This window comes from Balaenoptera acutorostrata, chromosome 2 (genome assembly GCF_949987535.1).
Source record: "Balaenoptera acutorostrata chromosome 2, mBalAcu1.1, whole genome shotgun sequence".
NCBI classification, from domain to species: domain Eukaryota; kingdom Metazoa; phylum Chordata; class Mammalia; order Artiodactyla; family Balaenopteridae; genus Balaenoptera; species Balaenoptera acutorostrata.
Genome location: NC_080065.1, coordinates 40448228 through 40462294, shown reverse-complemented (window position 1 = coordinate 40462294; position 14067 = coordinate 40448228). Strand labels below are relative to the sequence as shown.

The 14067-nt window shown below is 34.9% G+C and overlaps 1 protein-coding gene across 8 annotated transcripts in view; it reads right to left on the bottom strand.

Annotated features, from left to right (window-relative positions):
- The window catches only part of MRPS30 (mitochondrial ribosomal protein S30), a 135598-nt gene that overhangs the window by 71685 nt on the left and 49846 nt on the right, over window positions 1-14067 (bottom strand). For 6 of the 8 annotated variants that reach the window (XR_452280.3, XM_007195564.3, XM_007195559.3 and 3 more), the window contains 2 exons: window positions 13527-13663; window positions 9051-9125 (listed from right to left, as the gene is read on the bottom strand). Coding sequence is in view for 6 of the 8 variants with exons in the window: in XM_007195564.3 (XP_007195626.2) it covers window positions 9059-9125; window positions 13527-13663 (204 nt within the window). In the remaining 2 variants the exon portion in view is untranslated. Of the gene's footprint in view, window positions 1-6312; window positions 6656-9050; window positions 9126-13526; window positions 13664-14067 lie in introns of those variants that run through there. The other 2 variants (XM_007195561.3, XM_007195567.3) reach the window with 2 other exon arrangements.

Here is a 14067-nt window from a genome sequence, read left to right as displayed (position 1 = left end):
GGGAAATTGTTTTTCTAAAAAGGAGAAAGGCAAGTTAAGCGAAAATACAACAGGCAAGGATTCAGAGGTCAGATGGAGAACACACTGAATATGAGTTGAAAATGCCATATTCTTTTAAAAGTCAACAATTTCTGTTAAATGGTAGATCCTGCTTTTTCCAAAGGCTGCATGTAGAAAGTTTATTGACGGTAATTTGAAGTATATTTGCAAATTTCCTTTTCACCTACTTATGCATATGTAGAGAATATATGTATCTGCTCTAAACTCTCTGGGGGGATTTTTATAAGCAAGATTTCTAGATATTGATAACACGTTCTTGTAAAAGGCAACACAGGACAGAAGAGGCATTGGCTTTGAAATCAGACGCACCTGCCTTTCGGTCCTGGCTCCATGATTTCTCAGTTGCATGACCTTGGGCAAACACTACACCCTCTTCCTAGGCCTCGGTTCCTTGATAGGCAGCAATGGGATAAAAATGTTGAACCACCTCATGGAGTTAATTATCTGAACACCTGGAAGGGGGTGGACACAATATGTGCTAATTGGTATCTGCATACCACGCTTTCCAACGTACTGCATTAGGCTCCAGTCTAAATTAATGGTAACTCTTCAGATGAGGCCTAACTTGAGTTCTTCAAAAATAATTCAAGAAATTAAATTTCAAAACACTGATAAGTTTAGAGCTAAACCAAAAAAATTTTTCTACTGCCCTCCCTTTTATTACTCAAAACAATATCATTCAACATCCAGGTATTTATTACTACATTGATTTTAATCCTCTGATTTTGAGACATAGATATATTGATCTGGATACTTCCCCATCTTTTCTAGATAAAAACAGGATTTTTCTCACAATTGGGTATTGTTTCAAAGGAGGAATATATTCCTATATATTCTATATATAACATCTAAAACCAAGGCAGCCGATTAATTAGAACTTCAGGAATTCTCAACAAAGAAACCTGTCTAAAGGAACTTGGGTCAGTGCCATGCATTTGTGACAACTCAAACATACTGACGTGTAATTTAAACTACACATTTAACACATAGAAATCATAAGATTTAAAATAGAATTTTCCATCATGCATTGGAAAATCCTATTTGAGTTTCTACTCAATGGCTTGCGGGGAGAAAAAAGAAATGGTTTCTGATTATGGAAAGGAGCAGAAACATTAGATCATCTAAGGGACATAAGCAGTATGTATTAAGATCTTTCCACACAACCTTAAGTAAGTGAGTAAATGGGCATTTGATACTCTGCCTTCTCATCCCAAAAACATATGAGTATATTGTTGTGAAACTTTCTCATCTTTCATCTTTCTTCCTTAAATTTTTCCTAACTACCACTCTTTAGGCAGGTATTGCTATGGAATACATTAACTAGAGACTTTTCAGAGGAATGTGATTTCTTTGTCAACCTAAAAACAAAAGTTTACAGATAAATATGGACTTCAAAGAAACTCTTTTAAAATCTTCTCTTAAATAACAGAATCTCTTTCTTTTTAACTTTCTGTCGGGTTGACATCAAAAGCATAAAATTGTTTTTCCTGTTTCGAACAACTCAGCTGGCAGTCACTAATACAGTTTGTTTGAAAGACTTATGAGACAAATAAAAGAGATCTATTTAGGCTGATTTTCTTGTCCAAGGACAATCTGAGGGAGTCTTGCCGAGGGACAATGGGCAGTGCCTACAGAAGACAATGTCCATCTAACCTGAGGGCAAGAAAATGAGTGTGCCCATGCCAAAATAACCCATCTGTAACCTGCTGTTTTAATTACTGGGAACTGCAGTACAAATGACACAAATAACAATGTTAGAGCTTAAGAAGGGGAAATTATCTTAATTGACCTTGGTAGAATTTCTCTGCCCTAAAATAGATGAAGTATATCAATTTTCACAGGTAGTATTAACTCTGTTCTAATTAGAAACTTTATTTCCTGAGAAATGGATAGTAAACAATGTCAGAGTAAGAAAGCTTCTTAAAAACAGGTTATTTGACAGATAGATATTTGTAATGATATTTATATTCATTCTGCTCATAATTTCTTTATTTCATCTCTTTTATCAATTTTGCCTTTACCTTATAAAAATTCCTATATATATTTTAACCTATTTTTTATTCAATGCACACAAATTTATATCTCCACTTTTTAATGTATGTTGTAAAGTTTTAATGTATAACATAAATCTTGCTACAGCATTACCCAGGAAGAACAAGTGGTAAAAATTAACATCATACTGACCAAGAAAATTGTACTAAGTATCATAAACTACGATCAGGGGTCAGTAAACTTTTTCTGGATAAAGTAAGACAATAAATATTTTAGACTCTATCGCTACTACCCAATTCTGTTATAGCACAAAAGCAGCCATAGACAGGAAATGAGAGTGGCTGTATTCTAATAAAGGGTATTGACAAAAACAAGTGACAGTCTGGATTCGGTGGTGCCAGTAGTAGTTTGCAAATTCCAGACATATATAACTAAAAATCAGCTTGTAGCAAATTTTTCAAAAATTAAATCATGGTATAAACAGTAGGAAAGAAGTTCAAATTTAAAGTTTTGCTTTAGTAACAATGAAGCGCAACATGGTACTGGTTCATTTGCTTGCAGTTCTTCCTGGTATGTTTTCCCAAGTTTAAATGCTTCTGCAACATGTTTAAATGTGTCCTTATCAAATGCCAGGTTAGGTGTAAAGGAAGAACTAGAAGAGGCTGATACCACACCAACTTACTGTTTGGCTAATATAAAGGTTTCAGCCTCCTTATTCAAAAGCAACATTCCAAATGCATAAAGTCTACAAGTGAGATTCTTCACAAATACTGGTTAATAAGTAAAGTGATACTAAAAAGAAAGCATGTCTGGGGCGTCCCTGGTGGCGCAGTGGTGGAGAGTCTGCCTGCCAATGCAGGGGACACGGGTTCGGGCCCTGGTCTGGGAGGATCCCACGTGCCGCGGAGCGACTGGGCCCGTGAGCCACAACTACTGAGCCTGCGCGTCTGGAGCCTGTGCTCCGCAACAAGAGAGGCCGCGATAGTGAGAGGCCCGCGCACCGCGATGAAGAGTGGCCCCCGCTCGCGGCAACTGGAGAAAGCCCTCGCACAGAAACGAAGACCCAACACAGCAAAAAATAAATAAATAAATAAATTTTAAAAAAAGAAAGCATGTCTCTATAACAAAGTCCAGAAGTGAAAATTAGCATCACAGAGGTCTTTAACTTCTCTGTGGAATGTTTAGTCCAAGTATTCACCCATTGCTGTTCCCCAAGAATAAAATGAGTAGAGGTGGCTTCCCGGGAAAGAAGCATTGACAGTTGAGATCAAACGTGTAAAGCCTGTATTAATGCATTTTCATTGCTTGAAGCATATTAGGAAAAAAATGGATCTTTTCCTTTGTTTCCTGTCTCAAGCATTAACAAGACTCAAGAGCTTGCCAGAGATATCCATTACTCTCCGTTCAACAAGTACTTAATCTAGTAATAAATAACAAAATATATTTCCCTTTGAAAAAGTGAGTGCACGAAGATGAAACAAACAGGCCTAAGTAAATCGTAGGGAAGATTTGTATTCAAATGCCATAACAGACTACCTTGGAAAAGTGTGAGAAATCTATTTCTGTGGTATTTAAAAATTAAAACATAAGGTAATAGTAACCAAATGATACACAGATTATTTATATTGAAACACCATGATTTGAAATTAACCTGTTATCAAGTTTTAAAAAATTGATCCAAATAGTTCCATAATTTATGTTATTATTTCAGTATCCATTTATCTCCCTACAACTCTTCCTTCATTCATTTATTCAACACAAATATACTCACCAAGGCAGGTAATATCATGGTGAAAACATAAGAGCCTTGCCCTTCATAGTTTAGGAAGAATTTGATGTGCGAAGAGACAACTACTATAAAAGAAAGGAGTCTTTTTGTTATACTGTAGTTTCTTCAGTTCATCATTGTCTTATTGTATAGACAGACAGGACGGGAGAAAAGAAAGATGATGTCCAAGCTGTGGAACAACTTGTGCAAAAGCCCAGAAGCTTCCCTAAAATGTCAACATGTGAAAATGACAGAAATTTGGTACAACTGGAGCAGAGTGGAGCCAGGAAAGGAAAGGGCCTGGGGAGATAGATGGCAAACCATCATGAGAGGTCTTGTGGAGATCCTGCACAGGAGTGAAACAAAGCGGAGTCCACAAAACAAATGAATTGGGCAGAGGAAGATTAAATGCAAGGCAAGGAGACTGGTTAGGAGTTTCCGGTCTGTTTTGTTTCCTATTCAAATGTAAATAGAGAGATTTGTATTGAATCCTGCAAAGGGCAGGAATCTAAACCCTCAAACTCTAGAATCCAGCCTTTTCTTTAACAGTTGTACTCTATCAAAACCAAAGACAACAGCAGCTGTGTTACTACAAGACTAACCAATGTCTGTGAACATGATGGTTGAATTAAGTCCCTTTGGGGCAGTACTGTTATGACCATAAATTATAATTAAAATGTATTGCTTTCTTTCTATTTTGAATGGTTTTATTATGCTTCCTGTTTCCTCCCTCACAAAAACATTAAACACACAAACATTTCCTTGAACACACACCCACATTATCTAGTGTTCCCTCTCCTCCAAGTCAGACATGCCTCATTCTCCACTGCCCCCGTCTCACTAGATTTAAAAAAAGAAAAAAAAAATGAAGCATGCCAACCTGTGGCAAGGGGGAAGGGGGAGATGAAAACGTTTATGAGAAAACAAAAATCAGGAGATGGGGGGCTAGAATATAAAAAGAAAAACAACTTTTAAATTGTTTTTCAGATCATTGTGTGAGTTTATGTTTTAAATTTTGTTTGGACACTGATTGGGGAACCTCTATTTATTTTTATATGGTTAATGATTAAAATTGCAAACAAGAATTAAGAATGTTTTCACCTTAGCCCTTGCTTTACCCTCAAAATAAAACAATTGAGGATGTATTTCTCGATTTCATTTGACGTGTAGGAAGCAAAAAGCTTAGCCTGGGTTACAGATCGAGGCATATTTCTTCATCCACTTCCCATCATTCCTTAATATGTTATATTCTCTTCTGCCTTCACTTTGCTTTGCTCATATTTTTTCTCTTCCATGAAGCACTGCTCTCCTTCCCCCCACTTTAGACAACATGACTGCCTTTCATCTTTCAATACCTCGTTCGTGTATCTGCTTTTTGTTGAAATCTTCTGATTCTCCCTGAGTTAGGTGCCCACCTTTTGGTTCTCATTGCCCTTATGATCATCTTTCTAATGTGGCATTTAGAAAGTTGAATTGTAATTCTTTGCCTATTTTCCTGCACTAAGCTGTGAATTTCTTGAGAACAAGATCATGTGTGATTGCAATTTTTATATATGCCATCACTAGTAAACTGGCAGCCACGTAATAAGCTCTCAATAAATATTGAATTAAATAGTAATCACCATAAGAAATACAAAGTACCAATGAAATTAGACAACTGTTACTCAAATTATTATGCATATTACAGGATCCATTAGTTCATCTAAAGTCATTTTCTTTCTTTTAAAATCCAAACAGGGAGCTGTTTTTCTAAGTTGATACAAAAATCTTTGCCTAGCTTTGCTTCCCAGTGGTTTAGGATAAGTCAAAGGAATTAAGCCACATTGTCCCTTAACCTTTAAATTGAAAAGCAAAGTTAGGATGTTTTCACATTTGTAATATATAATACATTCTTAAACATATGTAATTAATAGTGGGTTTCCACTTTCATGTAATATTGATAATCATGTAATATTGTTTTTAATCATTGCAATTAGCATCAGAAGTTCCCCAACAGGAACTGAGATGATTAAGCAATAAATCAAACTAAAATATAAAATAATACATTTTAATTGTTCTGCATTTGAGGGTTTGGTTATTAGTTTTTGTTTTCTTGGACTGAATTCTACCTAGAGGAAATGTTTAGCCTTAAGGCTAGAGAACACTAATCATTACTTAAGTTCTTGAGTATATTATTTGCTAAGACTCTGTCAGCTTCGTCATTAGAGATTTTTCTTCCTCAGTCGGAGGAAATGCAGCTATTATAGATCTTTTGAAGACCTCTGGTGGTAAAAAGGAAGCATTGTTCACCTCCTACTTCACAATTCACGAAGTTAAATTTCCCTTGGTGCACTTTCTGTTATTTAATTTCTGTTTTGCACAGGAATAATACAAAAACTAATAAAGTTTCCCAAGATATGTACTTCTGTTCTATTACTTGAGTCTTAACTTTTTCAACTATAAATTGAGTGAACAAAAACACCAACAAGAACAACAAAAACCCAAACAGTTAATCATAGTGAAGATACTTATTTTATTTATTTACTTTTGGCTGTGTTGGGTCTTTGTTGCTGCACTCAGGCTTTCTCTAGTTGCAGCGAGCAGGGGTTACTCTTCGTTGCAGTGCGCAGGCTTCTCATTGCCATGGCTTCTCTTGTTGCGGAGCACGGGCTCTAGGTGTGTGGGCTTCAGTAGTTGTGGCACGTGGGCTCAGTAGTTGTGGCTCACGGGCTTAGTTGCTCCGTGGCATGTGGGATCTTTCTGGACCGGGGCTTGAACCCATGTCCCCTGCATTGGCAGGCAGATTCTTAACCACTGCGCCACCAGGGAAGCCCGCTAATTTATTCTTTATTGTTTCTAAGTATAGAAGTTGGACCAGAAAAGAAGACAGTTTTTCAATTCAGTATAACAATGCTCTCTGTCAAACATGAAAAGGAATATTCACAAAGTTGAGTTTTTAAGCTCTAGCTGAATAACCATTTGTCAAGCAAGCTATAGAAGGGAGCTTTACATGGGACACATGACCTCTGCAGGTCTTCTCGCTTCTATATTTGAGAATTTTCCATCTATAATTCAGCCCATCTTTGCAAACAAATTCATATTAATAACTTGCCATTTATACGAGCCATACCCAAATATAAACTTTGTTTACATGTAAATTTAGGCAAGTTCTCACCTCAATCTGGGACTCAGTTGTCTCCTATGCAAAAATGAAGGGATGGTGGTTGACTAAAATTCTGAGCATCAGAAACTGGACGCAATGCCATACTCATTGGACTTCAAATAGACCTAGTTTTAAGTTCCATCTCTGACATAATTATTAGGTCATACAAATTAAGTTCCTGGAGGTTCAATGTATTGTCTACAATATGGGAGCCATCTTCCAACACCCATTTAGTGCTTTAATTCCTTCTACAATATCATCTTCAAATATGGAAAACACTCAATGATTGCTATAAAATCATTTTCAATATATCACTGAAATCTGTCTTTCTGCAATTTTTATCCATTAGCATAGGTAACTCTTAAAAGACAAGAGTCCTCTCATTCTCTCTTTCACATCTGTTCAAATGCTTAAGAAATTGCTTATGCTGCTAGTTAGCTAAAAATTCCTCCAACTCTCCTCGTTTGATATAGTTTCAAGTTTTCTTACTGTTTTCATAATTTGCCTATGAGCTGTCACCAGTAGGGCTGATATAAGTTTAAAATAGAGCATAGAGCAAGATAAAAGTTTACTAGAGTTAGTAAAAGGCTGTGAGCTTCCTTCTCTGATAGCCTTAAAACTTTATGCACCTGGAAAGATCCAGCCAAAATGAGAAGAAAAGGGAATAGGAATAGATAATCTTTTAAAATTCATTTCAGCCTCACATTACAGTTGCATGAATCTTCCATGTAGATGCCCCATTACTACAATCTGAGTTCAAAGGAACAACTTGGGTCATACATTCAAAATGAATGTGCAAGTGCACCTTACACATTGTCAGTGGCCCGGAAAACTTGTAAAATTATTTTTATAGGAAACTAAATTTCCCAAGGTTTTACTGATTTAGTAGTTTCCAGTAAATGAAACAAATAGGTCATATTTCTTATCTCTGCATATATTGCAACATTTTACTATAGATATCTATGTTTAGTTTGTATTTTCCTTTATTCCACTATTATTTACACATAAATAATAATTAGCTCCCTGTCAAGCTAAAACTTAGATGTTAACCTCATAATTATAATTTTATGATACAGACATCATTAGTGAATGGACAATTACAGAACACAGGCTAAAACTGGATTATAAAATGAGATTCTACAGCAAATGTGTCATAGTCCAGAAAAGGCTACAGGTTACTTTAACAGAGAATATTTAGGCCTTCTGGGAAGGATTCAGTGTCCATAGGTTGTTTCCAAAAAATAGTTACTTGGTGTCACATTAACAAAGAGTATAAAATAGGTTTCCAAAAGGGCTAATAAAAAATTCAGTCAATGTAAACATTAGAAACCTTCATTGTGGGGTAAGAACCAGATAACCAATATTATAATTAGGACTCTGTTTTTGGCCTCATTACAAGAAAGACAACAGATACAGAGTAGAGCTTGAATTGAAAACCCAGTTTCAGAAAAGTAAACTTTCTGCATTTCAGTCACCTCATTTGTTATAAACACTTACCTTGAAGAGTTTCTGTGACGGTTAAAATAGGCTACAAATGATGAATATTAGAACATGCATGTCTCAATTTCATATATGAGAAATACATATTGTTTAATTTAGACCAAACAATTATAAGAATAGACATATTTTCTTTTAAGTAGAAAAAATAGAACAGTTAAAAAATTGCTGTTATTTAACTACTTATATCCCCTCAACATTAGTGTTTTATTATACAATTAGAGATTGCCTTTCCTACAAGTAAGTGAAATGATTCAGGAATTAATATAGAAATTTTACAATTATTATATAGATCTCAAAATTGAAAATCTGTTATATTAAAACTTAAGGGTCTTGATAAAAATGTTTCTCTTAAGATGTTCTATCAAAAAAAAAAAAACTGACTAAACTGCACACATATGAAGATTACTCTTTGATTATGGAGATAGATACAAGTATTAGAGTCAAATCTTATTTATGGTTTCAGCACTCAGCTTCATGGTTTGCCTGATTATGTTTAATAAAAGTGAGTCACATTGTGTAATAGGTGCTAAAATTGCTATAACACTACAGATTGAAATTTATTACATTAAGGTTCAGAAATATATATACCTCATTCACTAGGCCTGAAGTGGAAGATTCTTCAGTAGAATGCCGTCATTAGCACTCTCTAATCCATAGGTGTACCTGTTTGGGAAGGAAGTTATTATACTTTTCTCATTACTCAAAATCGTCTCTATTAATATAATTAGACATGGATACTTCTAATATAAAAATAAAATCAGAATAAACATTATGTTACTTGAGAAGAAACAATAAAAAGCAAGATTTAAAGAAATGCAAAATTTTAAATATAAAAAGGTCACTTATTAATTAATTCTGAGATACACCTTAATATAACATACTACAAAAATCACACAGAGTTGGCAAAATAACTATTATCCTAATTTTCAAATGAGAAAATGGAAGTTCAGAGAAGTTAGGTGTATAATCATAGATCACATTCTTAGCAAGGGGCAGGACTGGAACTTGCACCCAGGTCTTCAGGTTCCAAAATCATAAGATTATACTTCAGAGAAAAATTCATAGTGGGCAACTACAGACATGTTGTTGACAATAAAGCACATGGTCTCAGAATCCTATTACTGAAGAGTCTACGTATGTCTTGTTGCAATAATTTAGTAAGCTTCAGGGCTTCCAACAACCTCATAACAGGTTAAATATCTGCAGCCTTTTTTGTCTTCTTTTCAATATTTAGCTTCATACTGTAGACAGAGCACCCAAGAGAACTGTCTACAATGATGGAAATAGTCTACATCTGCACTATCCAAAATGGTAGCCAATACCCCCATGGGACTATTGAGAACTTGAAATGTGGCTAATATGATGGAGGAACTGAATTTTTTGTTTTATTTAATTTTAATTTAACATGCCACATGTGGTTGATGGCCACTATATTGTACAGTGCAGCTATAGACAATATAGTGTTATAGCTCTATGTTTTGAGAGCTGTTTCTTCTAATGTACAGCAATGGAAGATACCAATTTAAAAAAAAAAGAAAATTAAAAGAAACAGTTGAGATCTGAAATAAGACAACCATCTCTGTAGCATAGGTATGGAGTCAAAACACAACCATGGACCAGCCAAGTTCAGCATCTATAAGAAGGCAGGGCCAGATGGGAATTCCCAACTCGGCAAGTATGAGAAACTTAAAGTGATCCACTCCAGCTTAGGCAATAAAACAAATTTCATCCTACTCAAGGTATGGTCAATTGACCCAGTCTGTGACCAAACTCAGCCAGAGGTTAAAACTTAGATTAAGCAAGGAAAGTAGAAGCAAGCAAATGCAGCCTAGAGGTCAGGACATGGGCCATATTTACATCTAGCTTAGTGACTAGTTTCCAGGTCTCCTGAATCTCTGAGGAACAGGAGCCCTGAGTCACAAATACAAGACCTAGTTCAGGTCTGAGAGTTCTGGTGAGTTTGGATGGAGAAAATTATAAAACTGCCAATAAGAAGGGGGTAAAAGCAGGTGAGGTAGAAATAAAATCTTCCACTCATTATAAGCCTCTAAATAATGAATAGGGAGATAACCTACAACCTTAAAAAATATCTGATAAATTTACTCTAGATAAAATGAAAACAAGGCAATCTGAAAATATTTTTAGAAATATGAATGTTTAGCATCCTTACCGAGCACAAAGAAGAGATAGCACTCATCAAAACGAACAAGAAATTATGCAACCAGCATGAAGAAATTATGCAAGAATGGGTGAATTTAAAGAACAAAATGGAAATCCTAAGAAATGATCAAATAAATTCAGTGAAACTGAAAACTTAAAATAAGGTAAACTCCAATCTGAAGTATTGTAAAAAGAAAATTAGTAAATTCAAAGATGATGTAGAAAACTTCATCCAAAATGTAGACTAAAAAGATAACAAAATAGAAACTTTAAAAACAAGGTTAAAAATTATAGCTTGGGAGACTCCAGCATACACATAACCATAATTCCAGAAAATGAAGAATAAAGTAAAAATGTAAAATGACATATATAAGTTAAAAAAATCAGTAAACACAAACAAAATCTAGCTAGATGCTTGCTCCAATATACTCCTTAAATATGAAGTGGGAAATTTAACAGTGAAGATTGATAAATAGTCTCCAAGAATATAATAACCAATAAACAAATGATAGTAAATAACATAATAAAAATGGAAAAGATAATCATTTATATGTAAACACATAAATGCATTGCCTTAAAATATGTAAAGTAAACATTATGGAATTATAAGATATTGATAAAAGTCACAAATATAATTGGAGATTTAAATCTATTTCTTTTATACATGGATAGAGTCAATTACTGACAACAGAGAGGATTTAAAGAACACAATAAACTCAATTACAGACATATAATTGAGAATCCTACACCCAACAAATAATAATCTTTTCAAGCTTGCCTGAAACATTTTCAATATTTAGCTGTACTATTAAAAGATGACTTATATTTACTTATAAATTACCAAAAGAAAGACTCTACCTTGATCTTTTCTTTGCTCAGCCTATAAATAAAACAAAAGCTCTTCAGACAAATAATACTGCTCTTTTCTGCAGACACTGGCAATTTTTATTTTCCTCCACTAGAAAATATTAACTGACTCTTGAACATTAACAAGGAACTGCTTCTATTTTAAAGGTGCAGAGGGGGAAGAAAGACTATCTTGTAGAGGAAAATTCTTATTACAAACTAAGCACTATTCCAACAAAATTCGTAGTCCGAAGTATCAGTAACATTTCATTTATAGTCACATTTCTATCTAAAAAACAAAGGACATAGGTAAATTCTGATGGTAGGAAATATCCAGCCTTTTCTAACCATCCACAAACTTTCCCCAGTTCTCCCCAAGCATACTTAGATTCTTCCACATAGTCAGTATTTGATTGAATAAAAGAAAATATGTTGTCAAAGTAACCAAGAGTTTTCATTATCACTCAGACCTGTGTTAGCAATTACCAATGCCCATATTCTTTAGGAAGTGATTCCTTGCAATGAAAGTACCATTGCCTTGATTCTGGCAAGTTGGTGTTCGGTTGGTTGGTGGATCATTTCACAAAAACAATAACTCATGTTGGGGACATAATTTATCTACAGTTACACATTAGACTGGTATGAAAATAAAACTTCAGTGCACCATTCAACTATCGTACCTTCCATAATTGATTTTTGTACAACCAAAAGATGCGTAACGACACTTAATTAAATCACCCTCTAATGTTTATTGCCATTTGCAGATATAATCGCATTTTGAAATTGGTTGACACTGTAATGGTATAATAGAGTCTATCTAAAGCTTGCTAACTTTTTAACTTACTTTTTTTATTACTCTTGTACAGAAGGACACACATATAACTTAAACTAACTGTGACTTGTTTATTACATTTATACTAAAATAAATATTTTGCCAAATCAGTGTGCACACATTTATTTCTAATTAGATTTTCATTTTAATCATATTGAGGACCCAATCACTTTAAAATCTGCTAAAAATTCTAAATAGGTAGCAGAACTTTATGCAATTATAGCACAATTTGCATAACAATATTGGGCACTAAACACATCCATAAGTGTATATTTCTCTAAGGATTTTCTCTAGACTTGGACTTGCTTTGCTCTATTTCCCTGTATGCAGGAGTCTTTTGGCTGCACCGCAGTTCCAGTGAGTTGGCTTCCTCTACTTGCTCTTAAATTCCCTTCCTACCTGTGTCTTGTAACATGTCAAAACCAGTGGCCTATCATATGTGAAATCTTTAGACCATGACAAGCACTCAGGTACTGTTGCCTGAATCACCTGCTGCATTTACTGAACAGGCAGATCCTCCTCGACAACCTGCAATGTCTACCTGCCCCTCACTGGCTACTGTTAAAGTCTGTCCTGGATCCTTCATCTGCCGTGGTAGTGCTGTCTACTCGCCAGGCCTTAGCAACTCCAATACCACCTGAGACCCAGTGCTGACATTCAGAAGTTGATTCAATCTGCATTGTCAGGGAAGACAGCACAGGGGAGAGGGTTGGGTTTGTTTTTTGGGTTTTTTTTTTCCTTTTAAAAACTGATTTTTATTCTCAGAAATGTCTCCTTGTATTCCTCCAAAGAAAGCAGTGTTCAATGAAGAATAAAGAAGAAGGAGAATGAAGCAGAAAAGGAGGAGGAGGGGATGGAAGAGGAAGAAAAGAAACAAGAGGAGGAGAAATGAAAAGGAAGAGTTATATTAAAGGCTGCTTGTCATAAGAGGTGAACTCATAGACAGAGAATTTTCTCTGAAGAAGATGTTAGAAGTCAACTCGTAATTGAAACTTCTCTTTTGCCTATTTAGTGAATGATCCTGCTCTACTTGAGGAGGCAAACAGGAAATGAGATATAATTTTCCCTTAGCAGCTCAAGGAGATTGCATTGTTTACTCGTGATTTATTGATGAAAGGATCAATAGCACTTTCTCTGTTTCCAGCTATTATTTCAACAAATAACAGTGTAACCTTGCTTGGATTCAGTGCCCCAGACACAAAAGGAAATGCAGTTCATCAGTCTACCTTTCATCGACATCGTGTCCCAGACTGGTCCTTTCGTGGAGAGATTGCAGAGCGGGTGAGGGACAGAATTGGTTTCCAGTATTCTTTTTGCTGGAATTTACTTTATTCCTCACATGACAATATTCAACATCAGGCATCTAGCAAAAATATAATCACATATATTTTTTAAGTTAGGAAATGTACTGTTTTCATGTAATGTTTGTCATTAGTTAAAGTTACATTGCTTTATATATAACTTTCCAGATAATGATTTTGAAATTGGGTATTGATAAACATTGAGATCTTAGTTCTCCAGCCAGGGATCGAACCCAGGCCCCCCTAACCACTGGACCACAAGGGAATTCCTGAAAAATATCAACTCTTAAAGTACTAAATCAATTATATCTAATATGATTTCTCTAGACCATATAGCTCCACATTCAATAATAAGAATTTTTGTCAATTTCCATTGCTATCTCTGGAAAACTCCACTGAACTTCATTTGAGAAAAATTTGTTTACAAGTTTATTGATAGGGTTTATTTTCCTAAGGATAGATAGAA